The sequence below is a fragment of the Agaricus bisporus genome (genome assembly GCF_000300575.1).
Source record: "Agaricus bisporus var. bisporus H97 unplaced genomic scaffold AGABI2scaffold_3, whole genome shotgun sequence".
NCBI lineage: Eukaryota > Fungi > Basidiomycota > Agaricomycetes > Agaricales > Agaricaceae > Agaricus > Agaricus bisporus.
The window spans coordinates 2,135,774-2,162,006 of record NW_006267366.1 but is presented as its reverse complement, the minus strand read 5'-3'; the positions used below and the strand labels follow the sequence as shown (position 1 = coordinate 2,162,006).

At 45.5% G+C, this 26,233-nt stretch overlaps 9 protein-coding genes across 9 annotated transcripts; 4 read left to right on the top strand and 5 right to left on the bottom strand.

Annotated features, from left to right (window-relative positions):
* Positions 1-79: 79 nt before the first annotated feature.
* On the bottom strand, positions 80-1,778 carry AGABI2DRAFT_177475 (hypothetical protein; the record flags this gene model as incomplete). Its single annotated transcript, XM_006459532.1, has 12 exons — positions 80-409; positions 459-570; positions 633-726; positions 780-812; positions 865-891; positions 944-961; positions 1,181-1,290; positions 1,342-1,354; positions 1,419-1,515; positions 1,566-1,585; positions 1,639-1,694; positions 1,744-1,778. 12 exons carry the CDS (start codon positions 1,776-1,778, stop codon positions 80-82), a joined length of 945 nt encoding a protein of 314 aa, XP_006459595.1.
* A 728-nt stretch (positions 1,779-2,506) lies between these two features.
* Positions 2,507-4,395, bottom strand: AGABI2DRAFT_177474 (hypothetical protein; the record flags this gene model as incomplete). Its single annotated transcript, XM_006459531.1, has 10 exons — positions 2,507-2,683; positions 2,734-3,028; positions 3,079-3,190; positions 3,253-3,346; positions 3,400-3,432; positions 3,564-3,581; positions 3,801-3,910; positions 4,036-4,132; positions 4,256-4,311; positions 4,361-4,395. 10 exons carry the CDS (start codon positions 4,393-4,395, stop codon positions 2,673-2,675), a joined length of 861 nt encoding a protein of 286 aa, XP_006459594.1. The 3' UTR covers positions 2,507-2,672.
* Positions 4,396-5,492: 1,097 nt separating this feature from the next.
* AGABI2DRAFT_116553 (hypothetical protein) lies at positions 5,493-7,142 on the bottom strand (the record flags this gene model as incomplete). Its single annotated transcript, XM_006459530.1, has 1 exon — positions 5,493-7,142. One exon carries the CDS (start codon positions 7,140-7,142, stop codon positions 5,493-5,495), a length of 1,650 nt encoding a protein of 549 aa, XP_006459593.1.
* Positions 7,143-9,255: 2,113 nt separating this feature from the next.
* Positions 9,256-11,648, bottom strand: AGABI2DRAFT_177473 (hypothetical protein; the record flags this gene model as incomplete). The annotated part of the gene is made up of 3 exons (XM_006459529.1): positions 9,256-9,478; positions 9,513-11,413; positions 11,555-11,648. 3 exons carry the CDS (start codon positions 11,646-11,648, stop codon positions 9,440-9,442), a joined length of 2,034 nt encoding a protein of 677 aa, XP_006459592.1. The 3' UTR covers positions 9,256-9,439.
* A 1,085-nt stretch (positions 11,649-12,733) lies between these two features.
* Positions 12,734-13,624, top strand: AGABI2DRAFT_142081 (hypothetical protein; the record flags this gene model as incomplete). The annotated part of the gene is made up of 4 exons (XM_006459528.1): positions 12,734-13,090; positions 13,154-13,306; positions 13,332-13,424; positions 13,478-13,624. The coding sequence occupies 4 exons, from the start codon at positions 12,734-12,736 to the stop codon at positions 13,622-13,624; spliced, it is 750 nt and encodes a 249-aa protein (XP_006459591.1).
* A 1,285-nt stretch (positions 13,625-14,909) lies between these two features.
* Positions 14,910-16,235, top strand: AGABI2DRAFT_184217 (hypothetical protein). Its single transcript, XM_006459527.1, is given in 8 exon segments — positions 14,910-15,193; positions 15,253-15,285; positions 15,353-15,387; positions 15,439-15,544; positions 15,598-15,676; positions 15,744-15,863; positions 15,926-16,138; positions 16,158-16,235. The coding sequence occupies 8 exon segments, from the start codon at positions 14,923-14,925 to the stop codon at positions 16,213-16,215; spliced, it is 915 nt and encodes a 304-aa protein (XP_006459590.1). The 5' UTR covers positions 14,910-14,922; the 3' UTR covers positions 16,216-16,235.
* Positions 16,236-16,902: 667 nt separating this feature from the next.
* Positions 16,903-18,005, bottom strand: AGABI2DRAFT_177471 (hypothetical protein; the record flags this gene model as incomplete). The annotated part of the gene is made up of 1 exon (XM_006459526.1): positions 16,903-18,005. The coding sequence occupies exon 1, from the start codon at positions 17,995-17,997 to the stop codon at positions 16,903-16,905; it is 1,095 nt and encodes a 364-aa protein (XP_006459589.1). The 5' UTR covers positions 17,998-18,005.
* A 1,433-nt stretch (positions 18,006-19,438) lies between these two features.
* Positions 19,439-19,697, top strand: AGABI2DRAFT_134980 (hypothetical protein; the record flags this gene model as incomplete). Its single annotated transcript, XM_006459525.1, has 1 exon — positions 19,439-19,697. A coding segment is annotated over one exon (168 nt), but the record flags the coding sequence as incomplete, so codon positions are not given.
* Positions 19,698-22,544: 2,847 nt separating this feature from the next.
* On the top strand, positions 22,545-24,742 carry AGABI2DRAFT_116548 (hypothetical protein; the record flags this gene model as incomplete). Its single annotated transcript, XM_006459524.1, has 7 exons — positions 22,545-22,602; positions 22,659-22,784; positions 22,838-23,381; positions 23,431-23,475; positions 23,532-24,339; positions 24,395-24,493; positions 24,545-24,742. The coding sequence occupies 7 exons, from the start codon at positions 22,545-22,547 to the stop codon at positions 24,740-24,742; spliced, it is 1,878 nt and encodes a 625-aa protein (XP_006459587.1).
* Positions 24,743-26,233: the final 1,491 nt, after the last annotated feature.

The following is a 26,233-nucleotide window of genomic DNA, read 5'->3' as shown; positions in this document are numbered from 1 at the left end:
TCAGGAAACCAGTTAAGATAACACTTCGGAAACTCTGATGGCATCTTCACGGATAACCCAGAGAGTAGCTGCAGTAAAATTAAACATCATGAAGGGAGTGGCCTGTCTTGTCGTTCAGATCGCTGATCCTTTCTGGCACTTGTTCTAAGGGAGCTTCATCAAACGCGGAATGCCCGATTTCCAAAGTAATGGAATTATTAGCTTGTGTTTCCGGTTGGGTTGAGGCAGTGGTACCGGGCTGATCCAGTGGGTCACGCTGACCGTTGAATTGGATCGCAGTTATATCTGTAGTATGGCCTGAATTTCCATCGGATAACGAGCGTAAGTTGAGTACCAGGCGCGATATCATGGTACACGTTAGCAATTGACTGAACGACGCTCCGATGGACTTGAGATCAGGTTCAGCGATCTATTAAGCCAATGAGTCACACAAACACACAATGAGATGGTATACATACGAAGTAAATCAAACAGTTCATAAGATTTGCTAGGAAAATTAGGAAGTAATACATCAATCCATCACGAAGTAATATCGTGACCACCCTGTCGGAGGCTCCTCCATTCATCATGCTAAAGAAAATGTTGCAAAATGTTTGGGATATGAAGTTTCTTTGAGATTGAGCACGACTTACGAAGTGATCAGGTGCCCAATGTTTTCCTTCGTACGGTAGATCGTGAGGAGAAAGATGAACGAATCGGTAACAAGGGACGCTATCCATAGTGATGCTGTGGGAACAAAGTAAGTTCATCCACGATACAGATCGAATATTTCAACTTACGGAACAGGGTGTTACTGTCTGTTAGGATGCAGCCTGGATATACTAGATTAGTGTCATATTATCTCGAACAAAAGACGATACGCACCTATAAGCCCAGGGGGAAGGGGCACAGCTAATATCTCATTTTAAGATTCGGTGAAACTTCAGAGTTGAAGGAACCTTACCAAAGCCTGTCCTCAAACCTACAAGCGATATGATAATTTGACCTGTCCACGCGATTAATAGAAAAGCTAATATTCTTTTGCTGTGCCTGTAAATTGCAACCACACGTAGAATCATGTTGACTCCACGAGAATCTCATCAACACAAGTTTGCAACCGGTAGAGAAAAATGTACACACGTTGTCCGACTGAATAAACAGGCTGAACGGTATCATTCTGAAATAATCGAGCCTTACTTACCAGCGACGACACCCACTGTGGAGACGCCCTCAAATAGAACATACTTGTCACATCTAAAACAGTTCCCTAAGCTGGCAATCGTCGAACCATTCGTGTAGAGGTACATACGGCTAAGGGAACGTCAGTAATAAGTTCTAAACCACTGGGCGAGTTTAATATACCTCGCCTCTCCAACTGGAATCATGGAATGCTACCAACTCATGAGCGCAGGCGAGGGTTAAAATGCTAAAATCCTCACCAACGAGTATGATAATAAGCTGCATCAACGTCGCATAACGGTTGAGGAAGAAGAGCAGAGATGCAGCGGATTTAGGATGCATCCAAACCCTCTCCACCTAACACATGCAATTAGCTCTGTTCAAAGTTAGAGCCACAGCTTGTAAACCTCTTGTCCAACGGTTATCACTGAACAGGATAAATTAGAGGTATGATTTATGCTTTCAACGACACGAACTTACGATGATCATAGGCGAACATAGCGGCCGCCGCGATTTGAAAGTACTTTCCGGCTAAGCTAAAACAGAATTAAACGCCGAAAGTGTATTTGTCTAGAAAAAACGTACAGGTGCTGCACTGCACTTGTCACTGCGGCGTCCATGTTCGGAAAAGGGGAGAAGTAAACGAAATCTAAACCGCGTTACTGGCAATGGGCCCTTTTATGTATATATGGGAAATCGTGATGAAGCGCCCTTGAAGATATCCCGTGAATCAGGGACTACGGGGGTTTCGATTGGGTCTCGTTTGTGACAGTGAGAACCACTTATCCATCTACGAAGTGCCATCAGAAAACGAACAAAGATATATGAAACTCAATGTAGCCTGTGACATGATAGACTTCTCGTGAGTAATTTCGACGCGATCCTTCTGCATCAATCACTCAAGCCAGAAGTAGTCGTAATCCCGTATCAACAGTGCCATAGCATTCACCATGAGAGGTCCCTGATCCCCCTTGGTCCCCAGATTTTTAGCGACCGATAACATTGAGCTTCTGATCTAAACTGAAAATTTACAAGATTTTCTGACTTTATCTTATTCTTTGCTCAAAAAGCCCTCCGACTATTCCAGATCATTTCAGGTAGTCTTAGAAAAAAGATCCTGAGTTTTTCTAACATCAAAATAAATACAGATAAATTCATAAAAAGTTGGACAATTAGGTTGGAAAATCTTACAATTCTTGAAATCAGATCAACTATGAACAAATCAGGTGATTACAGATAAAATAAGGTATTATCCATTTCGATAACCAACATAAGAGGGACCATGACCACTGACCATGACATTAATTCCGTTCTTCGGTGGCAAGCATCCTTAATCTTTCTAAAATCTGCAGATCATGATCACCCCAAGTAATACTTCGACTCGACTCATAGAAACATGAAAACGCTCCCGACTTCTTTCTCCGGAAATACTTTGCAATGCATCCAACAGTTTAACAGGTTTTGCGGATCCATATTTTCAGTGGCGGGCCAGGGCCAGTTGAGTGCATTGGCGATCACGGCGAGTCTGCGAAAGTTTGGCATACATGGATAACCCAGAGTAGAACTAAACCTCACGAAGGGAGTGGCCTTTCTTATCGTTCAGATCGCGCATCCTTTCCACTTGTTCTAAGGAAGCTCCATCAAACGCGGGATGTCCAATTTCCAAAGTAATGGAATTATTATCTTTTGTTTCTGGTTGTGTTGAGACGGTGGTATGCTGATTGTTGAATTGAATCGCAGTTATTTCTTTTGCGTGGTTTGAATTTACATCGGATAACGAGCGTAGGTTGAGTACCAGGCGCGATATCATGATACACGTTAACAATTGGCTGAACGACGCCCCGATGGGCTTGATATCAGGCTCAGCGATCTATTAAGCCAACGAGTCAGACTAAACGCACAATGAGAGGTTATACATACGAAGAAGATCAAACAGTTCATAAGATTTGCTAGGAAAATTAGGAAGTAATACATCAATCCATCACGAAGTAATATCGTGACCACCCTGTCGGAGGCCCCACCATTCATTATGCTAAAGAATTAGTTGGAAAAATATTTGGGAAATGAAGTTCCTTGATAATAAGCACAACATACGAAGTGACCAGGTGCCCAATGTTTTCCTTCGTACGGTAGATCGTGAGGAGAAAGATGAACGAATCGGTAACAAGGGACGCTATCCATAGTGATGCTGTGGGAACAAAATAAGTCTATCCACGATACAGATCGAATATTTCAACTTACGGCTCAGGCTGTCACTGCCTGTTAGGATACAGCCTGGATATACTAGATTAGTGACAGATTGTATCGAACGGAAGATGATACACACCTATAAACCCAGGGGGAAGGGGCAAAGCTAATGTCTCGTTTAAGATTCGGTGGAACTTTGGAGTTGGAAGGAACCTTACCAAAGCCTGTCCTCAAACCTACAAGCGATATGATAATTTGACCTGTCCACAGGAGTAATAGAAAAGCTAATACTCTTTTACTACGCCTGTAAATTACAACCACACGTAGAATCATGTTAACTCCACAAGAAATCACTTCAACACAAGTTTGCAACCGGTCGAAGAAAATGTACACACGTTGACCGACTGTGAATAAATAGGCTTAGTATAACTCTGGAATAATCGAGCCTTACTTACCAGCGACAACAATCACTGTGGAGACGCCCTCAAATAGAACATACTTGTCACATCTAAAACAGTTCCCTAAGCTGGCAATCGTCGAACCATTTGTGCAGAGGTACATACGGCTAAGGGAACGTCAGTAAGGAGTTCTAAACCAGGCGAGTTTCATATACTTCGCCTCTCCAACTGGGATTATAAAATGCTACCAACTCATGAGCGCATGCGACAGTTTAAATGATAAAATGCTCACAAACGAGTACGATAATAAGCTGCATTAACGTCCCATAGCGATTGAGGAAGAAGAGCAGAGATGCAGCGGATTTGGGACGCATCCAAACCCTCTCCACCTAACACATGCAATTAGCTCTGTTCAAAGTTGGAGCCACAGCTTGTAAACCTCTTGTCCAATGGTTATCACTGAACGGGATAAATCAGAGGTATGATTTATGCTTTCAACGATACGAACTTACGATGATCATAGACAAATACAGTGGCCGGCGCGATTTGAAAGTACTTTCCGGCTAGGCTAAAACGGAATTAAATGCCGAAAGTGTAATTGTCTTGAAAAAACGTACAGGTGCTGCGCTGCACTTGTCACTGCGGCGTCCATGTTCGGAAAAAGAGGGGGGAGTTAACGAAATCTAAACCGTGTTACAAATGGGCCTCTTTATATATTTGAAAGTTGTGCAGTCGACCTGATCAGATTGGATCGTGATAATGAAACAGCGCCGTGAAGATATCTTGTGAATCAGTGGCTACGGGAATTTCGATTGGGCCTCGTTTGTGACAGTGAGAACCACTTACCCATCTACGAAGTGCCATCAGAAAACAAGATGGAAGACCGCGCGAGGAATGAGCGCGGTCTGATTTTTGGGAGTGATGTCCGTGTGTGTGAGCGACATTAATATATGCCCGTCACGTCACATTTTATAACTTATACTACTACTACTACTACCTCTACCGGTGCGGTCCTGCGCGGTACCGCACCATTACACTATATTTTTTTATTTTTCCACCCACCCTAACCCTACTTGGACCGGAAGTCTGGCTAGCCAACACCAGGGTCGAAGTTGACGCTTTTGGGGTGACCCGACTGCGTTCCAGCTTCGATCTCACCACTTGGGGATCTCGGGCCCTACAGCCCTAGGTCCTCAATCCCCAACTTCTAATGTTGGTTGGCCAGCGACTATCCGGCTCGAGACAAAACAAAGATATATGAAACTCAATGTAGTTTGTGACATGATGGACCTCTCGTGAGTAAGTTCAACGCGATCCTGCTGCATCAATCATTCAAGCCAGAAGTAATCGTGATCCCGTATCAACAGTGCCATGTCATTCACCACGGGAGGTTCCTGATCCCCCTTGGTCCCCAGATTTCTAGCGACCGATAACATTGAGCTTCTGATCTAAACTGAAAATGTACAAGATTTTCTGACTTTATCTTATTCTTTGCTCAAAAAGCCCTCCGATTATTCCAGATCATTTCAGGTAATCTTAGAAGAAAAGGTCCTGAGTTTTTCTAACATCAAGATAAATACAGATAATGGCAGAAAAAAAATTGGGTATTTATGTTTAAAAATCTTACAATTCTTAAAATCCGATCAACTATGAACAAATTAGGTGGTTACAGATAAAACAAGGTATTCTCCATTTCGACCTTTGACTAGAATTCAAATTTCGATAACCAACATAAGAGGGACCGTGACGTTAAATCCGTTCTTCGGTGGCAAGCATCCTTAATCTGTCTAAAACCTGCGGATCATGATCGCCCCAAGTAATATTTCGACTCATAGAAAAATGAAAACGCTCCCAACTTCTTTCTCCGGAAATATTTTGCAATGCTTCCAACATTTCAACAAGTTTTCGCGGATCCAAAATTTCGGCAGCGGGCCAGGGCCAGTTGAGTGCATTGGTGATCGAGAGTCTCCGAAGGTTCGGCAAGACCTTACCTGAAAAAGCTCCGGTTGCAGCTAATTCTTCGTGAAGTTCGTCGTAAACAAGCGTTGATGAAGGTAGAGGCCGTCCAACGACTTCGAGGGCAGCTTCAATCGCCATTGTAGGACATTGAATAAATTGAAGTCCAGAAACTTGAGGGATACAATGTAGAATGTGGTGGATGAGGGTAGTGGTCTCCATCGAAGGATCTAATATAGAAAAAGCTAGCGATGAGACAGTGGGCGGAAGATTGGAAAAGAAGTTGACGGATAAGCGCATGTGATCTTCGTCACTGGCACCCGTCCATACTTTGCGCTGACCCCAAAACAGAGAACGAAGCCGAGGAAATCGAATATAATGGAAGAAATCCGAGAACAGGGCCATATCGGTATCGGGACTGCACCATCCAAAGTGTTCGACGTTCGGCAAGGTTACAGGTTCCGTTATCTGAAGGATGCTCTCAGCCCTACCTCTGGGATTGATGATCTCGAATATGACGAGATTCCTCAATCCCATCAGCGTTTCTGAGCCGAACGTAAACAACATGTTCCGCAAGTGTAAGGTAGTGGTAGTGTTGGGTAGCTGAGAGACTCGGAAGTTAACATCGATTAAGTCTAGGCGCCGAAGACAGGGGAGCTCTAGGAGCTCGAGGGTATGATCAGTTTGAATCTCTTCCCTTGACTGAAAGATTGTCATAGAATCACATTTGGAGAGACCCTTGTCAATGTACGAGAACAGTTCGACTGGAGGATGAATAAGAATGAGTTGTCGTATTCTAGCCGCCCGATCTCGATCAAACACAGCTGCCGAAAGCGGTTGCAACTGGGATAGATATGCTTGGCGTGCTTCGAAAGGCATGAGTGCGTCCATCTCTGACCTCAATTTTGCCTCACTCTGAAAATCGAGTAGGATCGAGAGAGGAAGGTTCCGAGAACGTTTGAAGTATAGGTCGAGGAGTGAAGCTATCTTTTTTATTGAACTTCTTCTATCAGCTCTGAGCGTGATGGTCGTCCATAGTTGTGGCGTTGACTGAACAACTTGGTTCCAGAGATGGCATACCGCAGCCAAGTTGTGGTGGAAACTTTCTTCAACATTGATAGCGTTGGCTCCCACATAAAATTCTAGGTAGAGCGTGTCGAAGCTAGTGGGTGGACGTACAAATCGAAATATAGTGGATAACATTTCTGTGGGTAAGCGTCTTGTCGTTGTCTGAGTTTCGTTCAACTTGCGTAAAATTGCAGCCCTCTTGTCGTTGAGTTGAAGGATCAAATCGTCTAGGTGGCGTACTTCAGCTTGAAGAGCAGGGATTTCCTTCTCATGAACCAACACAGGTGATTTGAAGGAAGTGAGAGATTGAGGAGATTTTACCTCAGCCCTGCTAGCGAGATGGTACCCGCAACTGGGACAGCTGAGGGTAGACATCAGTGATAATGGAGAGGAAGCAGATGTGTGTGCTGAGTTTAAGCCATTTTAAAGCGCGAACAACGATGCTGTGCATGGCAAAAGAATGCGATTATTGTATCATTGAATCCTCCTTAAATTGTATCCAGTATGAGTTAGTTACAAAACGCTTTCCTTAGGAAAGAAGAGTTGACTTTGAGTGATAGTTTTTGGCCGAGCGGGCGCGCCGAATCTTCCCCACAAGCCGATCATTATAGGCCAACATTGAACAGACTACCTCTGTCGGGGTCCCAACGGCTCCATCCAAATTAGAATCTGACTGGCTCGCGACATCAGGCTGTCAGTCATGCGCATAAAGGCTATTCGGCGCTCACTAACAGCATATTTTCTCCACCTATCTCCACTACACAAGGTGGCGCGCTTTGAAAATGCGTCGGCTACTCACCCGAATGTCCAAAAACAAAACAGCTTCACGAGACGATGACGAGGTGGCTAGAATGTTCAAACTAATCCCCGTCAGGAGCTGTCAGGGGCCACTTCCGCCATGGTGGGAATCTGAATACCGAAACACAGCTTTTATGACGCAAGGTCCAAGGCTCTAAAGCTCTTGGCATTCTAGAGCTCTTGCTGTTAGAAAAGACTCTCTCGGGCCCGGCCCCTCATCCTCCTCCGAATATATCTTGCCTTTTTTTTGTTGCTTCGAGACGTATTGATATGCTAAACCATATGAGTTGGTAAGTATTTCAATAGTCGATTCACAATAGATGTAGAAATCAAAATAGAATCGAAAACAAAATCCAAAAACAAAAGGGTAATGCCGCCGCCACTGCCATTACTAATTATAACAAATCACAAATCAAGTTGTCGCGGCGTTACAACGCAAATCAATAAGCAGCAAATCCCAGCATTCAAAAGAAAATTCCGTCATTGACACAGTTATGACAAACTCGCCTGGACCGTGTCCCAGGTCTGCTCGTTTTTTTAGTTCTTGTTAACCCTGAATATTCAATATTAAGACAGGGAATGACAGTCAATGACCAACCGCATGTTCAGTGAGAACATAGGTATTGAACTTGAAGGAAAATGGCAGGGTTGAGATGAACGAGTTGCACTTATTACGATCCTTGAAACCTAAGTCATGATCATTATATATAAATGTGTGTGTAATGTTAAATTGGCTGTTGACGTTGATTCGTTGTGTCATACGGAACTTGGATCACGGACTAACATGTGGGTTCACAGCTTTAACTCCGACAAACCTCATCTCCCCAAACCATTTCTCACTCTCTTTCACCACCACGACTAGACTAACGTCACGTTCACTTTCAACGTGAAAGGTTATCCTTCCTCAGGACGTACCAGAAAGCAGAAAGTAATCAAGGATCAATATGAGAAGAACCAATGACGCACAATTCGACGGACTTCACGGAATATGGTTCCTCAAGTACATAAGTAACATTCATTCAATATGACATATCTACACACGTTCCCTTTTCCATTTGACCTCAACCAAACTTAGGGTCCCTCCCCTCTCCTTCCAAGAGGGTGTGTGTTCGAATTTCACATACCGTGACAAATGGTAAGTAACAGTATATAGATAGCTCTTCTATTTCCCTCGTTCCAGTCACAATCATCAACAACTATACCTTATGTAGTACGTACTACCAAGTACCAAGCAGTGCCTGATGCCCAATCGACGTTCTTCTTTGGTTCTTCTTGTACACAACAACACCGAACTAAATTTATATACTTACTTACATACGTAACGTATGTATCACTAAATACGTCATACTAATAGTACCTAGACCCTGTCCAAGTGTTACCAAGTCACGAAACAAACATGCAGCCCGCGAAAGAACAACAACGAAATGTTCCGTGATCCACAAGTATGATGTATTACATCGGCGGGTCATAATCACACCAAAAACCGACCTTCATCCTCACAACCAAAATGTAATCTTGACAACCAACCAACAACAGAACGGAACTACAATCAAATTCCGACAGGTAAAAGAACTTTATAAGCTATGGTCGTCATGTTCATAATTTAATTACATATGACGAAAACTATTGCGCGTAACTGTGATACTGAGGGCGTAAAAACAAAAAACAAGAAAAAAACAAAGGAATATCTCGTTATAACTCTTTAGTTGCAGATTAAAAAAGAAAGACAAGACTAAATACATAAAAGCAGGTACCAAAGCAAAGAAAAAAAAGGCGCAGGTATTATAGGGTATTTTCTTAGGGGCTACAAGACGAAACAAAAAATACGACGAAACCAAGAAGTAGAGAAAGAAACGCGAGTCATAGTAGAGCGCTCATCTCGCTCGTTCATCATCCATCACACGCCATCCGCACTAACCGTTGAAAACAAAGTCCCGGTCTCCGCACCTTCAACTCATGCATCCTCTTAAAATCTTCTTGATGCCGATTCCGATCCATATCATCATCCAAAACAATAAACACGGTATCCAAAACCCTTCCTGACCGGCAATTCCGACACCCAATCCATCTGCTTTGCAACATGTCCGCCAAAACCCCATCCGCCGACCCGACAACACCCCAAAGACGCAAAAACTTGAGGTTTGGACAGAGCACGCCTCGAAAATGTCTCCTGCCTGCCAGATCTCCTACGTAATTAGGCCCGTGTACATCAGGTTGAGTCATCATGCGCAATATCTGGTCATTCATGTAACCAGCGTTGAGACGCTCGTGTTGGAAACTGAGTTCCGTGAGGGAGGGCGAGAGGTACATGAGTAAACCAAGGAGGTCATCAGGGTTTAGCTGAGCCTCCTCGATAGTGAGCTTTTCAAGTACGCATGTCGAGCGATCAATAAACTGGCGGAACAATCCTAGGGACAATGGTGGGGCACGTGGACTCTGTGTAAGGCTAATCTCGAATCGTTTGAGGTTAGGGAAGGTGATTGCGTTGAATAGGATGTTGGGGTCACCAGCCACTTCTAGCTTCAATCCTTGAAGCAAGTCGTGCCTGAGAGGCTCTACCGGTGACTCGTCTTCGACCTTTGTTGGGAGAAGCATATTGAGCTCAACATCTTCGAGTTTCTTGCAGAGAGAAATGATGTTAAGGGCTTCGCGAACAGGGACGAGGTGGTTGATTGAAAACTGAGTGAGTTGTGTCCATGGCATCGTCAGCGTAGTATAAGGTTTTTGGCTATACCAGCTGACTCCACGGAGTCGGGGTGATGCCAACATGCGAGCGAGAATTCCAATTTCACGATTGTCCAGCCAGTAGCCCCGCTTGATGGAGAAAGTTTCTAGCATGGAAAACTGATCTTCTGGAGGTATCAGGTCCAGACCAGTGTTGGGCACCCAACCACTCCCATAATCGATTCTCACGTGCTTCCACCGTTGAGCGTGGGGGACGTAAAGCTCCACAATCTGTGAAACGGGCATAGGAGGATGATTAGTGTCAACGACGTGGAGGTTTAATTTAGCATCTTCCAGGCTCCATGACAAGGGGACGGCGCCGGACCGCTCAATAAAGAGTTGGATGACGTTTGGATGAGGGAAGAAGCCGGTGCCCGAGCTGTTTCTGTGGATGGATAGCGAGGCCCATAGGGAAGGAGTGGTAAGGGCATGTTCACGAAATAGACGGTTTACGCTGGTGAGAAGAAGTGGAGCGGACTGTGGGTAGAGCGGGACGAATCTCTGCGAAGGGAGACAGAACGTGAAGATGTGCTGGAGCAACTCGGAAGGAAGACGAAGAATTGGGGAGAGAAGCTTGCGCGAGTGGTTGAGCTGCTGGTGTATTCGACTGATATCCTGCGTCAAATCGTCAAGGACCAAATTATGGCGGCTGGAGCATACGGAAGAACGGGTTTTTATGCTGGAAATCTCGGCCTGGACATCTGCGACTTCTAACTGCTTGGCTGCAAGCTCGGACTCTAGTCTGCGGATGTCAGCCAGGGTTTTGTCCCTGTCGCACGGAATATAGCTGGCCTCTGCGAGGAGGGTACTGCGTCGCTCAAGGAGCTCACGAAGGACGTCGTTGGCCTGGTCGATTTCACTGTCGAGACAGTTGACGAGGTCCTGGAGCCTGCGGGCCTCGTCGGGGTCGTTGCGGAGGACGGTGTGGACGTCGGGTGAGGGCTCCATGTGGATGAGGAACAACCTCCGCCGGCCTCTATCCAACACCCCATGGGAACTCCCAGCCATCATCCCACGCTCATCCCCGGCCTCGCACCCGTCTCCTCCTCCTCCTCCACCCGCTGGCCCACGCTGCCTGCCCTTGCCGCCCCATCGCCTCCTTGTCCCTCCTTGCTTGCCGTGGTCTGAGCGCTACTCAACGCCCACTACAGCGATATTGGCGCACTGATTTGTCATACAACTATGACGCCTGCACCGAACCAATGGGGAAAAGCTTGCATCAACTCCACAGATTATCAACCTCCACAGCAGAAAAAAGACGTTACCTGTCTCTCCTGAGCTGTTCGAATTCCGTTCCGCCAAAAGTCTATCTTGTCCTTCGATCTCGACTTCTATAATACTCTTCTCGTCATTGCACATCGGCCTGACGCTTAGTCTCTGGTCGGAACAACTTAAAGTCTTGTTTGAAATCGCGAGTAATCAGGGTGACAAATAACAAACTCATATAGCTGACATTTCTTGTTCTCTTTGAGCAAGTCGCTCCCAAAATTATGGGTATCACAGGGTACCACTACAACAGGACAAGAATAAACTTGGACCCGCTCACACGTGCATTTGACTACTGTACTTGGTGCGGTAATATTTTCCCCGTCGTGACTACAATCACCTTCGGACCCTGTAGTGAGGCTGGTTCTAGCAGTTTCCCCGAATGGCGCAGAAGGCCGTCGGGTTTACCCTATAGTTTATATATACTATTTATCGGCAGAATATTCCCAAGTTAACTCAAAATGTCTGCGGACAACAAGCCAGTCGGGTATTTGGCCGCAACACCACATTGGGTGGATGAATGAAGGAATCATCTGAGCAGAATCAACATGCCTACAGCGGACTCTGACGGCCTGCACATTTTCCGTATGCCCACCTCGATATCAAATAAAATAAAAGATATAAACCGCCCTCAACGTCTGTTCTTCCCAGGTTCTTCCATCAATAGAGCTTCAAAAAGACCTCTCATCATTGGTTACGATGAGATGCAACATATGGACATAGGGTTTAGTGGGGAAATCTCGTTTCCAAGATCTCGCGCTTGTCTCGCGCATCAACAGATCAAGATTTCTCTGATCTCCGAGATGTCGTAAATGATGTCATGACCCATTAAGGTATAGTCGTTGACAACAGCTTTGATGTCTCCCACCCGCACAGCCAGCAAACCATCGATACGTCCAACGCGATTGTCGTCTCGGCTCAGTCCTTGCGCTCCCCAGTTCCAATTCTAGCTGCGACTCCTTGGAATGAGGTCACCGAAGAGGATCTCGTCTCCAATATTGGATCACACGAACGGACGCGTCATATAGTTCTTTTCAAATCATTTCCAGTGAGGACAAATACAGTATCTAATATCTATCATTCTGGCGGTTTGTTGGTGCTGCCTCAGATACGTGCAAGAAATAAATTAAGATGAAAGAAACCTTCATCGACCCTCTTCTTCATCCATTTTCTACCACATGTTTGCCCCTGCCTGCATCCAGCCTTACCATGGAGAGTATGACCACTATCGTTTGAATCTCGGATGGAATCTGCAGAAGATTTACTACCAATTGCTGCTCGCTACAAGTCGCCAACGCCTTCCCTCGGTCAACCATCAGGTTTATCTTCAGTCCCAAATATCCACCGCTCTTTCGGAACCTCTTTTATTACAAGGGACCCCAGCATGTACGAATATAAAAGCACTCTTGGTCATGATTGCAGAAGTGGAAATCACTATCAGAAGCATGGAAGATGAGAAAATTCGAAAGAATGAAGCGGCACAAACTTGGAGAGACCTTGCAATCCCACAGCCAACGGAGCTAATGAACGAAAATGTCCTCCCCTCATCCCGTTAGCAAAAATGTGAGAGGCAAATCTTCAATGACGTGGTGTTACAGTGTCAGAGAATGGGGAGAACCGCTGTACCAATTGCGCACTCGGCAACAAATCGTGCCAACTCGTTACCCGAAGTAGGAGGGAAATCGAAATACGCCACAACTGGAAGGCGAAATTCGTATACCAAACCGAGAAATAATTACAAATTTCTCAAGGTCCGTTAATCTTCCCTCTATCAAGACATCATCCTCGTGTTTAGGCTTCTTATTGATCGAGACGTGGATTTATTGGCGATGTCGTAAAACCAAGGGAAGGAGTTGTATCAAAGGAAGGGTGAGTTTTCAGCATCCATATTGGAGACCGAATTTAACCCTCTTGTCTTTCAGTGTCGCTCGGTCGTGGGCTCAATCTGCTATCCAGCCTCGTATAGTACCTCTTCTGGCAGCTGGTCGTCGACCCAGCGCACCCCCAACTTCCGAAGATACGCCGAATTATGCAAGGGCCATGATTACTCGTTCTCCTTGGGATTCTAGTAGAAGCCCATTAACCCCGGCCGTAGTTCATCCGCTGGTCACGGCACAACGAGGAATAGGAATACGCCACTGGCAAGTTCGGCGACCAAAGCAACTCCGTCGTTATATGTATCGAATTCCGGATAGTCTCGATCTCTCGAATTATTGCACTTCAAGGGCATGAGTAGCAGTCTCCTTACACTACGAATGGAGCACGGATTCCACTTATTTCCGCGCCGCTTTTCTTGTTCGTTGTGGAGAAATTTTCTGTGCGTACAGTATTTGCTCGATGCCTTCGTCCCCAGTAGATTAAATAGACCATTTAATATCAATTTTATTATTTGCTTTTGACAGGAAAGTTAAGTAAGAGCTTGTTTACCGATATCAGTTGGATATCAGTAATCGATCGCCATCATAATGTCAACTTTTTCTATTACGAACATATCGTCGCTCACATTTCGCTGGTTGCAAGGCTCTTGCTCTCCCGCAATTCCAAAAGCTGGCCTCATGCTGTTATGATAGTACGATGTGCTAGAGCTCGGGGAAGCAAGGATCGTTTCAATTTGTGCCATTCTCGGCGGGCGAGCCGGAGCCCTGACAAATACATTCATGGTGGGCATCATGAAGTCCATCCAGCAGGTCTATTTAACTCAAACCGACTCTCCGGACAATCAGCTAACGGTCCGTCCCAGGCCCGTCCTGTCAAAGATGTAGATCCGACTGAAGACGTCCGAGCCAGACCAAGCCTTCCGAAACTTATGGGCTATCCCGAAAAATACTGGACAGCTTTCCGGGAGCTCGAGAAAGTCAAGCGTCTGTGGCACCAATTCGCCACCAATTCTTGCAAGGGGGTGGTTGGAGCAAAATATTTGATGATGAGCTAAGATGACAATTCAACGCGCTCGGATTGGCTATGACCAAAAATGGTATGACGTCGACCCTTGACCAAGTTCCAACTTTATTGAATTTCAGCAACTGCTTTCAACGACTACGTGCACCATAAAATATTCAGTTTCTCCCTTTTTTCACTCTCTTTTCTCGTTCACTGCATCTCCTCGATTTTCCTTTTCTAAACCCACACATATTTCCTGCACAACTGCTCTGCTCACGACGTCGCTTCGACTTGCCAGCGCCTCGTTTTTGAGTGCTTGGAAGTATCCACTCTCTCGTTACTTCGGGACTTGCCCCTTGGCGTCTTTATCCTCGTTGTTCCTTACTCTCATATCTCCCTCATCCCTATCTTTCAACCGTCAAGGGAGCGTCCTCCACACTCCCCATCCACCATGTCCTCTGTATTCCAAAACATCACTCTCTCATCCATGCCATCCGATCCGCTATCATCACACTACTTTCTTACAAGACTCACCGAAACCGGAACATCCCTACAAAAAAACCTTTCATGGCACAACGTTCTCATCGCGTTCGCGTTCATCTCCTTCAATGCCCTAGTCTCATGGGTACTTGAAATCGGAATCGGAAAATCGCTGTTGATTAGTGCGGTCAGATGTATGGTTCAATTGACGCTCGTAGCGACGATTTTACAACAAGTGTTTATGGCGGAGAATAAATGGATTGTAGCTGGTATTGCTAGTGAGTTCTCCTTTCCGTTGTCTCGTTTCTCCTATTTTTATCTTATGCGAAAACTTCAGTTCTACTGAATGTTTTGGGGACCATGGAAGTTGGTATGTGAGCGTGTGCCCTCATTTATGATTGTGAACTCTGACGTATTTTCTCCTCTCGAAACAAAAGTGGTCAACAAAGTGAAATGTCGCTATGAATACATGGTAAATTTTCTCCCTTCTTAATTCCACAAACAGGACTGACAGATGGAGTAGCTTCCATCCGTACTTATCGCAATGCTTGGTTCTACAATACCCATCTCAATCATCGGCACACGTTACGCCATGGCCGTAGATCCTTTCTGGGAACCTATGCAATATAGTAAGTTTCCCATTCCTCTATCCCACATATCTCGTTATTCACTGGTTTCAAAGTTCCAATAGTCGGCATGCTTTGCGGTGCCACGATTTCTGGCATAACAGTCTCCACTAATTATATCCTAAAAGAATTCCAGTCAGTTGAGCAGGCACGCCGCCTTATCATCCTATACTGATTGACAGCTTTTTCCCCCTTCTATTAGAGAAAATAGAGATAAAGTTGAAATTTATCTCGCATTCGGCGCTTCCCGTATTGAAGCTTGCAGACCAATAGCCATTGCTGCGTTACGATTAGCTTTAACGCCCACAATTAATAGTATGAGGTAAAAGACTGGTTTAAATTTTTAATGTTTCAGATCACGCTAACAATGATTTGATTGTCTAGCGTTTTGGGGATAATAGCGATTCCTGGAATGATGACAGGGGCTATTCTCGGAGGATCATCAGTTCAACAAGCAGCACGTCTTCAAATGATAATAATCTTTATGATTTCATCATCGACCACCCTCGCTACGGTATTCACGACATTTTCGTGTATAGCGGTTATTGTCGATGCGAAACATCGGATTAGGTGTGATAGAATTATCGATAATTCTTCGTCGGCTCATTTGTCGAAGAAAAGAAGTTCGAGTAGTTTTGGGTCGGGAAAAGAAGGAAGAAGAGGAAAGAGTTTGAAAAGGGAAAGGGGATTCTTCGGAAGAATGGTAGAGCGAGTTGGACGAGGGGGGGTAGGGAAGCAAATTATGAAGGAGGATGGTGCTGGCTTCACGAAGCAGAGTGAAAGGAGACCGCTTCTTGGGTGAATCTATTTTTTTTTGGGCTAATTAGAGGAATTAATCGCTACAAATGATTGTGTTAATTTCAAATCGTCTATATGACGGTACATGGTTCAAGTCGCTAACACGTGTCGCGCTATCAAAGAAATGACCACGAAAGCCACAAATACGTTTCAATCACACTTATGCTCATGATCAGGAAGATCTAGAGTATAGAACTTGCAACGATATGAATCTATGACCCTAATGATATAGTCTCCTGAGAGAAATAAGTCGAAAGCGCCATTCTTATGATTTGTATTGGCTACGTTTCAGATGGTACCTCGAGGGAGCAAGAATACTCGCACGTATTCTCGCTGAATCAAGATGAGGAATGCTGTGGCTACTCCCAAGTGTATGGGTCCTGGCTTGTCTGATCATTGATGTGTGCCTATGATGGTCGACTTTGGACCTGAAAGGCTGTTACGATGTAATTATTTTTTGATGCATTACCGCTACGACTCCATAAGTGTACGACGAACTTGGGTGACTAGGAGATTATTACGACTTTCGGTAATGAAAATCGATATTTACAAAGTATACTGAGCTAGCTATGATTCAGACGGTCCAGGGCTATCCTTTCCATCAATTCTTTGAGGGAATCAATGAGGGTATCTAAAACTATTTCATAGCGTCTAAGCAACTCGTCGATTATGCGCGATTTATATTTAACGCGAAGAGTGATTGTTCCTTTATTAGGGAGTTTGAATGGAAAATCGTGCAGGGCGATAGCGGCGGCCGCCACGTCAAGGCGCTCCAAGCGTGGGAGCTTTGAAAAATCGAGCCCGGGAAAATCGTCTTTATCACCCTTGACAATGACTTCATTGCTAACCGCGTCTTCGCCATTCTCTCCGTTGGTTTCTTTATCACTTTCTCCGTCCTCTTTCTTCTCTTCGTTATCTCCACCATCGCTAATTTCTATAAGACGCATCAGATCAAACACCCCCACAGAGGTGCATCGTGAAAGGTTTCCATTAATATATCGGAACCATTGGGTAGGAGCTTGAATGAGGGTGAGGTGTTGTATCATAGATGCTCCTTTGACAAGCACAGCCGCCTTGAGGGGCTCTAGACGAGCAAGGTATCCCTTGCTAACCTCGATAGGTTCGTCGCGATCGGCAAGCAATTCCGCTATCCCCCCTCCTTGGAAGTCCAATTCAATTGAAATAGGCAAAGGTTGTGCGCGTTCAAAGTATAGGTTAAGCAGTGAGATGGTGTTTTGGATTGAGAGACCGGGCCTGTTAGGTCTAAGCGTGATCGCGGTCCAAAGTTGGGGTGTTGACAAAGCGACTACACGCCAGTAATAGCATACACTCGCGAGAATGAAATGGAAAGTATCTTCGGCACGGAAGGTGTCAAATCCTGGGTGCCAGACACCATAGCGGTCGTTAATGTCGTTAGGAGGACAGGCAAGTTCAAAGATCATAGATAAGATCTCTATGGGCAAGTTCCTCGTCTTCGCTTGCGCGTCGTTAATTTGGCGTAAAGCGACAACACTGTCTTCAGCGAGGATAGTAGGATCGCCCTCATGGCAGACGTCATGCTGAAGGGCAAGAGGTTCTTCATTTGGGGCACGAACCTGAGGATCTACCTCAGTTTTCGTAGCGGAATTGTGATGAGAAGGGTATTCCAGAGTCGACATTATGAGAGTAAAGGAGCGGGCGCTGATATTGCTCAAAATCGAATCGAAGCATCTGCTTTTAAGGACTCCAAAATACCGTACTAATCCATCTACTACGTTAAAGGAACAATAGGGTTCAACAAGCTTTTGTTGTTGTCCGTTTGTTTTCTACAGGCTCCTTGGCAACCCATAATACCGAAGCTGATGAACAAGACCGCAATCATAACTTAGTTGATGCGAGTGGCACATTTGTTCTAAGTTCCAAAATGAGTATGGTAGTAGCTTTTTTGAAGTTTGTCCGAGCGTCATTATCATAAGCATTGGCGAGATCCTTGAAATACTTGAAAAAGCCTTTTTCTTGTCATTCGATCACTGACACTACACGTTTACCCTTCCTCACCTCCTTCTCTCCCCTCAGCGACTCCAGTTCCCTCGGCGTCTCCGAACGTCACCTTTTGGCTTCGTCTTTGAACCTCAAGTGGCAAACCTCAAATACTCTATACGTCAATAATAAAAATTAGTTGGAGAGGGTCCTATGAAGACGAGCTATTGTTATTACTATTGATGAGAACCTTGATTTCTTTTCCCTGCATACGGGGATCCGGGGATATCTATTCAGAGTATGTATGTTCTCCTTATTGTTTTTGTCAATTTGACGATATTGTCGCCCAGTAAAACGGAACTAATGGGTTGCATCCATCCAACTCTATGGTCCTCCTAGCGATCTGGCGCTCGGTTACGGAGGTTGTGGCACGACCGGAGGCACATACACTTCTTCGTCACCATCAAAACTGGCATCTCCATCTTACATTATCTCCACTTGTCATCACTTCGCTCCTTAACAACGTTGAAAGCTCGTACAAGTTGCACAGATATGGATGAGTCGGTTTGGTTACATAAAATGAAGCATAGCAGACGTGTAGATACTGACACCCTTGTCCCATGGATAGCTTACACGATTAGCCAGCAAAACGAGGACAGCCTCATCTCCAAAACCAAGTAATACATACTTGGGATTTTCGACGTCAAAAAGAACCCATTCATTAAATTTTTCAGAGTCCGGAAGCAGTTGCACTTTTTCCAGGTCCTACAACATGATGAGTCGAAGGCTGGAAGTATTTATATAAAAGCCTCATACCAGTGGTTCGGCAAGCCCTTCACATTCATCCATAAATTGCCTGTCTAAAATACCTACGGGCTCGGTGCGGACAATGTTTGGTAAATTAACTCTCTCCGACTAGAACATGGCCATCAGTCAAGTATCGTTCAATCAATGAGCACACTTGCATATAGCCACCCGAGGAAATACACAAAGCGACCCAGATTTAGTTTATCGCAGGTATCTGCCAGGCAACGAAAATCGAAGTAGCGCAATGACAGTGATATGGGCACCAAAATTCGATGATCAAATGCCGAAGCAGCTCCAATACCACCAAACTTGTCGCAAGCTAATTCTCGAAGGTTATCAACCACGAAGCAGTGTGTACTCGCTCTGGCTTGAGTCGCTTGCACGACTAATTTCAGCATTCCAATGGGGTTTGAGGTATGACGAAGTATGTACAGAAATGCTTGAAATGCACACAGACGAGATTCAGATGGCGGAGTGTAGAATTGCCCTGACCGCGCAGGATCTTCTAGGAAGCGTCTGAACCATGGATTACCATACGTGTTGGTCCAAACCACCGCCAAGCGGTAAGCATGTGGAAGCACGCCAAGCAATGTATCTTGCCCGAACGAGAACAGGCAGACCAGTTCCAGTTCACGGTGATTCGGTAAATAGTTGCCATAACAGACGATTCTGAAGACCTGTTTGAAGACCGAAAGAAGGTGGGGAGGAATGTTAGAAAGTGCACGAGTGTAGAAGTGATCGAGAGCGCAAAGTGGACGCTCATCCGAAGGAGAGGGAGAATCAACCATATATGCTAAAACTGTCTCCAAGTGTGCCTTTGGTCCACCATCATCCTCCCAATCGATGAACTGGATAATGACTTCAACGGTCTCGAAGACGCCCGCAACAACCCTGATCAACTGAGACAGCTGCCCCTCTGGAGGCCACACCTCGTGTTCGTCAAACATTTCCTTGTGCTTGTGGCGAAGGGCACTAAACCGGTGATGAATAATTAATGCCGCGTCCGCTGGACCCTCGTTATAACAAATGGGTAGTCGGAAGCATTGAAATGGCACAAACGGATGAAGAAGGTCCTGGATAGGAAGCTTGACATCGGTGTCGATTGAAATAATCCATAGTAAGGACGACAAATGAGGTGATGAGGTGAACTCGTATATTGAGCGCAAAAGCTCTCCATCCAGGGATTCAGAATCCCAGCGGAGAACAACCACAGGTGGCGAAATGATGTATTGAGGGTGAGATTCTCGGAGTGCTTGCCATGGTTCATGAATGAGCTTTCTGAACCGTGTACGTGGTGATAGTTCAAGAATTCCGGGGTTGTCAATCAATTCCTTTGCGAGAATGCGGCGGTATGGGGGGTAATGTGCCGCAAGGTCATAGATAAGAGAGTCAATATCACCCCAACAGCTGTCGGTATTATTTCGCGTTGGTAGCCCGAATCGTTCAGCATCGTGACAAATATCTGCAAAGAGATGAGCCCTTGTGTTTCTATTCATATACAGCGTTGGTGCTTGTGGTTCTGAGATGAGATAGACGTTACTCCTCCGCTTGGAGTCACAGAGCCATGAGATGATCTCCCTCGTGAGAGCTTTATGAGTGCTCATGAATGGCTCATCGACTGACCCAAGATCTGGTAGTGGAATTAAAGGCAGACGGCGAAATACTACGGTCTGTCAGTATTCAATCTCAGACTAGTCAATCGAGCATGACGCTTACAAGGTTTCCAATTGTCCCAGAATGCGCAATCCCTGTGGACTGACTCAAGAAAGCCAGAGGAATATGTCTTGATGTGTTCCTCTCTTGGGCCGGAGTGGTGCTTCGTAAATATCTCGACTACTATCGTGGTGTAAGCCAAGCCTCCATCTCCACAATAAACCTCTCGGAGAAAGTCTTACCTTCTGGTATTGGTAGTCCCGTGTTGAACGCCTCTTCCAACTCCAGGTGCATCGCCATGATCCCGAATGATAACACTGTCAAAGATGTTGATGTCGAGGACAAAGGAGAGGGTGGGAACAAGCTAAGGCGATGTGTTTGGAACGAATCCATGCGTCATGTGTCCTCTTATGCAAAGAAGATGATCAATGATCATGAAAAGCTTTTATGGGCATTGCACTGACTTCCGGATCAATAGTCAATGCCTATGTGCGTAATACGCGTACGGTATTCGGAACCCAATGAAAAGGGAACCCTCAACGGGATTCGACCTATATTCTAAACCCAGACCTCAAAAAGAAAAAGAAAAGGAAAGCAAACCAATCATGACACAATTGCCACTAAGGTCATATCGAAGCCAATTCACTCGTCTGCCTCCAGGTCACTTCAAAAACCAACAGATAAAAGTCTGTCCCTACCGTATGAACAGCGAGGTTTCTTTCACGTCTGATGAAACCGTTCAACCAACCCCTAACCACTATGGTCGCCTCTCAATCTCTTAGCAACGCCAACTCCCCATCCTCGCACCTGTACCTATACCACCACCCGCGGCCGCATTCACCCCCATCACACCATTCGTACCCATAATCAAATTCGGACTACTATGAGTCGTCGTCGTCTTCATAGTAGTAGGTAGTAGTTTTTGCGCTCGCCGCCTCTTCTCTAAACAGTTGTTGTTCCCGGTGCCAATATGATAAAGAAAATAAATGATGCAAAAGATTCAGAGGGTGCGATGAAGAGCCTGTTTGATAAGCTGGAAGTATAATGTGATGCAGTGGATGGCAATGGTGTGGGACGCTAACAGAGGAGATCAGAATGTAGATTGATTAATAGACGGTGTCGGAAACTTACGCACTGTAAAGATGCGGGCAAAGTCGATGGAGAAAAAGTACCGAATAGTGGGACGAGGGGGATGAGTGCCTCTGGAGATCGGGGTGGTGTATGGAATGGTTCCTTGGGTGGGTCAGCGTAGCAATAAGTAGAGCTGGCGAGAGGTCTGGCAGCAAAAGGAATGATTGACCTAGTGCCAGTCGTAGGCAAACACCATTAGGAAGAGAATGAGGACGGGCCTAGGAACGATTTTGGGCGAACGGGAAAATTGGGGCCAGCATGCAGAATGAGACGGGGAAGGCTGGTCCAGCATAGAATTGACGATGCGCGCGAGACCCTTTGTTCTGAAATGGAGACTCTGTGCGGGGGCAAAATCTTGTCCTACTAACTTGGTAGTGGTTGTCGTCTATAATCCCAACGCCTCTAGGATTTGAACTGAAAGAGATCCTTACCTTTTGCACCCAGAAGGAGACACGGAAACTCTGTACAATGATGGCACAGTCTGCGCCTGACACAGTATAGAAGTAAAACAACAGAACTGAGAAAACGCAACGTCTAAGGGAAAGAGTGACGCCGTCACGTGAGATCACAGGCTCGCAGAATCTGGTGCGTTCCCACCCTCTTCTTCACCCACAATACCACGTCTTTGAGAACAATATCAATATCATTCTAAATCATGACGATCCACCCAGAGCTAGAAGAGGCATTCAATACGGGATTGTCGATGCCGGAAGGTATACTGGTCTAGAATGGTTTATTTCGATTGCTAACTTATTACCTCGTTGGATAGTATTCGAGATCTTTACGAAGCACCATTCTGGCTCAAAAGAGGAGCGCCTCAATACAAGTTCCTACGAAGTGGGACCTGATGAGTCAATCCACACAGATTGTGCCTTCTGGGATGATTGGAGGCCTTGTAAGTTCCAGGGCCGATTTATGAATCTGAGATTGCATGCTGATGAAAATAAGTGTTTCGCCGTCTGTCCAGGCCCGTAACACTCCATACCTTACCCAGCGAGCCTTCCATGAACATTCACAAAGCCCTCACGAGGGAGATCATCTCCTGGCTTTCTGATGCTAAAAGGAGGAGCAACGTCTATCTCATCGCTGAACCACGGATGCCGGCGAGGTACTCCTATGAAAACACAAGGGCTTATGTCTTTGCCAATGTTTGTTACGATGCTCAACGATTTGGACTACCAATGCGAAATATTCCCTACACTTTTTGGGATGGAATCGACTCAATTATTGCTGAATTGGCAGCATGTTACCCTCCATACCGCCGCATTCTCGCCAGGAAATTGATTGATAATCCGCGAATTTTTGAACTATCAAAACGTACTCGTTTCAGAAAGCTCATCCACGAACCATGGAAAGCACTCCAAGAATCACAACCTCAGTATATCACCACACCACCTGTCGTTGTTCTTTGTGGTTCTGAATTCGAATCTATGCTGGACGAAGAGCTTTTGAACTCAATCTACGAGTCCGGCTCGTCGCAGCATTCTTCATCGTTGCTATGGATTATTTCAATAGACCCCAATCTTGAATTTGCAAACCAGGACTTTCTTCACCCGTTTCCGCTATTTTAATACTTCCGACTACCCGTTTGTTATGATGAGGGTCCAGCAGACGCAGCATTAATTCTTCATCACCGGTTTAGTGCCCTTCGGTTTGAGCACGAGGAGATGTTTTGTGAAGATGAGGTGTGGCCTTCAGAGGAGCAGATGACTCAGTTGATCAGGGTTGTTTCTGGCGTTGTCGGGTTCGTCGAGGTCATTATTCAGTTCATTGATTGGGAGGATGGTGGCGGACCAAAATCACACTTGGAGAAATTTTTGACTCACATGATTCATTCTCCCTCACCTTCCGACGAGCATCCATACTGCGCTATTGATCACTTCTATATGCGTACTCTTTCCGAGTTTCCTCCCGATCTGCTTTCGCTCTTCAAACAGCTTTCCAACATTGTTGAATCTGAGAGTTGTCCTATGGAACTCTTCGAACTTTCACTGGCCTGCCTACTTTCCCTCGGGAAGGATGAATTGCTCAACGTACTTCCCCATGCTTACCGCTTACTTGTGGCTAGGACCAGCAGGTATCGTAACTTATGGATCAGAAGCTTCCTAGAAGATTCTATGCGGTCGGGGCAGTTCTATATCCCGGAATCAGAATCTTATCTATGTACCTTTCAAGCACTTCTACATATACTCCGCCACGTCTCAAACCCCACAGCAATGCTGAGACTGATGGTACAAGGGACCCAGGCCAGCGCAAAGACATACTGGCTTACAATTGATAGACTCCGCCACATAGCCGGCCACAGTTTCTGTGCTATCAGAGTTGCTTTGTTATCTGATCAACCACTCTTGGTGTCTACCCCACTGCGTCACTTTGATTTTCGTTGCCTGGCGCATGTTTGCGATAAAATTATGTTGAATGACTTCATGAAAATTCTCCGCATGTTATACGTGAGTGCACTCATGGATCGAATCCAAGTTTCCTTGACTAATGGACATGTTCTAGTTAGAGAAGGTTAATGAGCCAAATATTGTTCGCGTCCGGCCTGTAAATCTTCTAGACAGGCAGTTTATTGATAAATGCGATGGGCTTGCCGAACCACTGGTATGGGCGTTTTATATATATAGTTCCAGCGTTCGACTCACTATTTTGCAGGATTTTGAAAGGATGGGATTGCCTCCGAAAAATTCCGAAGATAAAGAATGGATTCTTCTTCACACTACAAGTCCCAAGTATGTATTACTTGGTTTTGGAAATGAGACTGTCCTCGCCGTGCTGGCCGTTCGTGAAAGCTATGAGGAATGGTTTTCTGGCGTAAATATCTACACATCTGCTATGCTTGATTATATGTAACCGAAGCAGCTCAATCGTATCTGGGGAAGCTATACGAGCATTGGAAGCCAGTGATTTTTTTCCAGCAGTGATGGAGTTTCATGTGGAGGAGTAGAGTGAGAACAAGAGCAGATGAATTACGATGGAGACGTATGCTCAAACGGTGACGAAGAAACGCATGTGCCTCCTGTCGTGCTATGACAAGCGTAACCGAGCGCCGTGTCATTAAGAGGACCGAATTACTTGATATAGGTTCGCTCGACGCATTGCATTAGCTCCGTAGAAATTAAGATGAAGCCTTAACAAGCAGAGTTTGTGCTAGGCAAAAGATCTATTTTCTCTCAGTACCAATGGAGTCCTAGCTCGTAGATAGCGGTAGTGTACAATTGACACTATGACTTCAGACATGGTTATGTACAGAGAAAGACCCACTCCTCTCGATGTCACCCAATCCGGGAAATATCGAGTATCACTCCTTCCGTCTCCAACCCCTCACCTGTCTCTTTAGTTTGACCGAGATATCATGTTCTGCACCGCCCATGTCGTCCTCACAATAGTCAGCGAATATATTGAGTTACGCAATACAATAGCGGCACTCACGGCGTTTGGTAGGTGACGTAGTTATTCGCGTTCCCAACTGCAGTACCCCTGAGCAAAGTAGAGGGATGTATAGTTATCCCTTGTCGTGTTCGCGTGGGTGAGGTCTGAGCCAAGGTTCATTTGGTGTTGTGATTTTGTTTTACTGGTAACATATTCGAGTTCATGAGACCGGCAAAGACCTAAAGAGGATGATGCATTACTTTGAATAGTTATCTCCTGGTCATCGCTTGTATGCTTATAGTACCAAAAGTCTGTTCTGTGAATGCATGAGCTTGTCCCAATTCTTTTTGTAAACGCGACATTTACTGCACCCTCTGCCAGTTTGAACGATCTCTGGCAACTACCTTCGATAGAGTCATCTGTTGGTTGATGGCCTCAATACCGCCTCGGAGAGGAGACGATTTTTGTCGAAATCTCAAATGGTGCTCGTTTTCGGAGCCGATGTTCGGGAAGAATGTGCATGTCATGTGACCCGTGCACAGACCTGTTAGGCAAAGAAGATGATGGTTCAGAATTGTCGTTACCTGTTTATGAGTATCACCTCAGACTCCGAGGCGTTGTGTTGTCAGCGAACGAGATAGGGAACGAAAGAGCATGGCTGATGAATTAAAGGCTGTCGATCCACTCACTGAACTTTATCTCCGAACATTTTAAACAGAGTCCTACCTGCTTTGATGCAGATTTTCAAACATTTGGGGGTGTTGATGAAATCGGGATATGGGGCGACTAGTCGACTGTATTGGAAACTTATGGTTCATGAATACGAGAGTGCAGAATAGCGAGTCGCAGGAGCACATGTACGAAGATGAGTGCCCCTAGATGATCGGGGCGATGAGAGGAGCGGCGAGGGCGTGACTCTCTAGCGGGTGAGTGTGGCATATGGCTAGGAAGGGCTGGCAACTTGAAACTAGA

Excerpts from the sequence above, each read along its gene's own strand:
- AGABI2DRAFT_184217 (XM_006459527.1), top strand. The coding sequence starts at position 14,923 with ATGCCATCCGATCCGCTATCATCACACTACTTTCTTACAAGACTCACC. Across the intron at positions 15,194-15,252 it reads GATTGTAGCTGGTATTGCTA|TTCTACTGAATGTTTTGGGG; the intron begins GTGAGTTCTCCT and ends CGAAAACTTCAG. Across the intron at positions 15,545-15,597 it reads CTGGGAACCTATGCAATATA|TTCCAATAGTCGGCATGCTT; the intron begins GTAAGTTTCCCA and ends CTGGTTTCAAAG.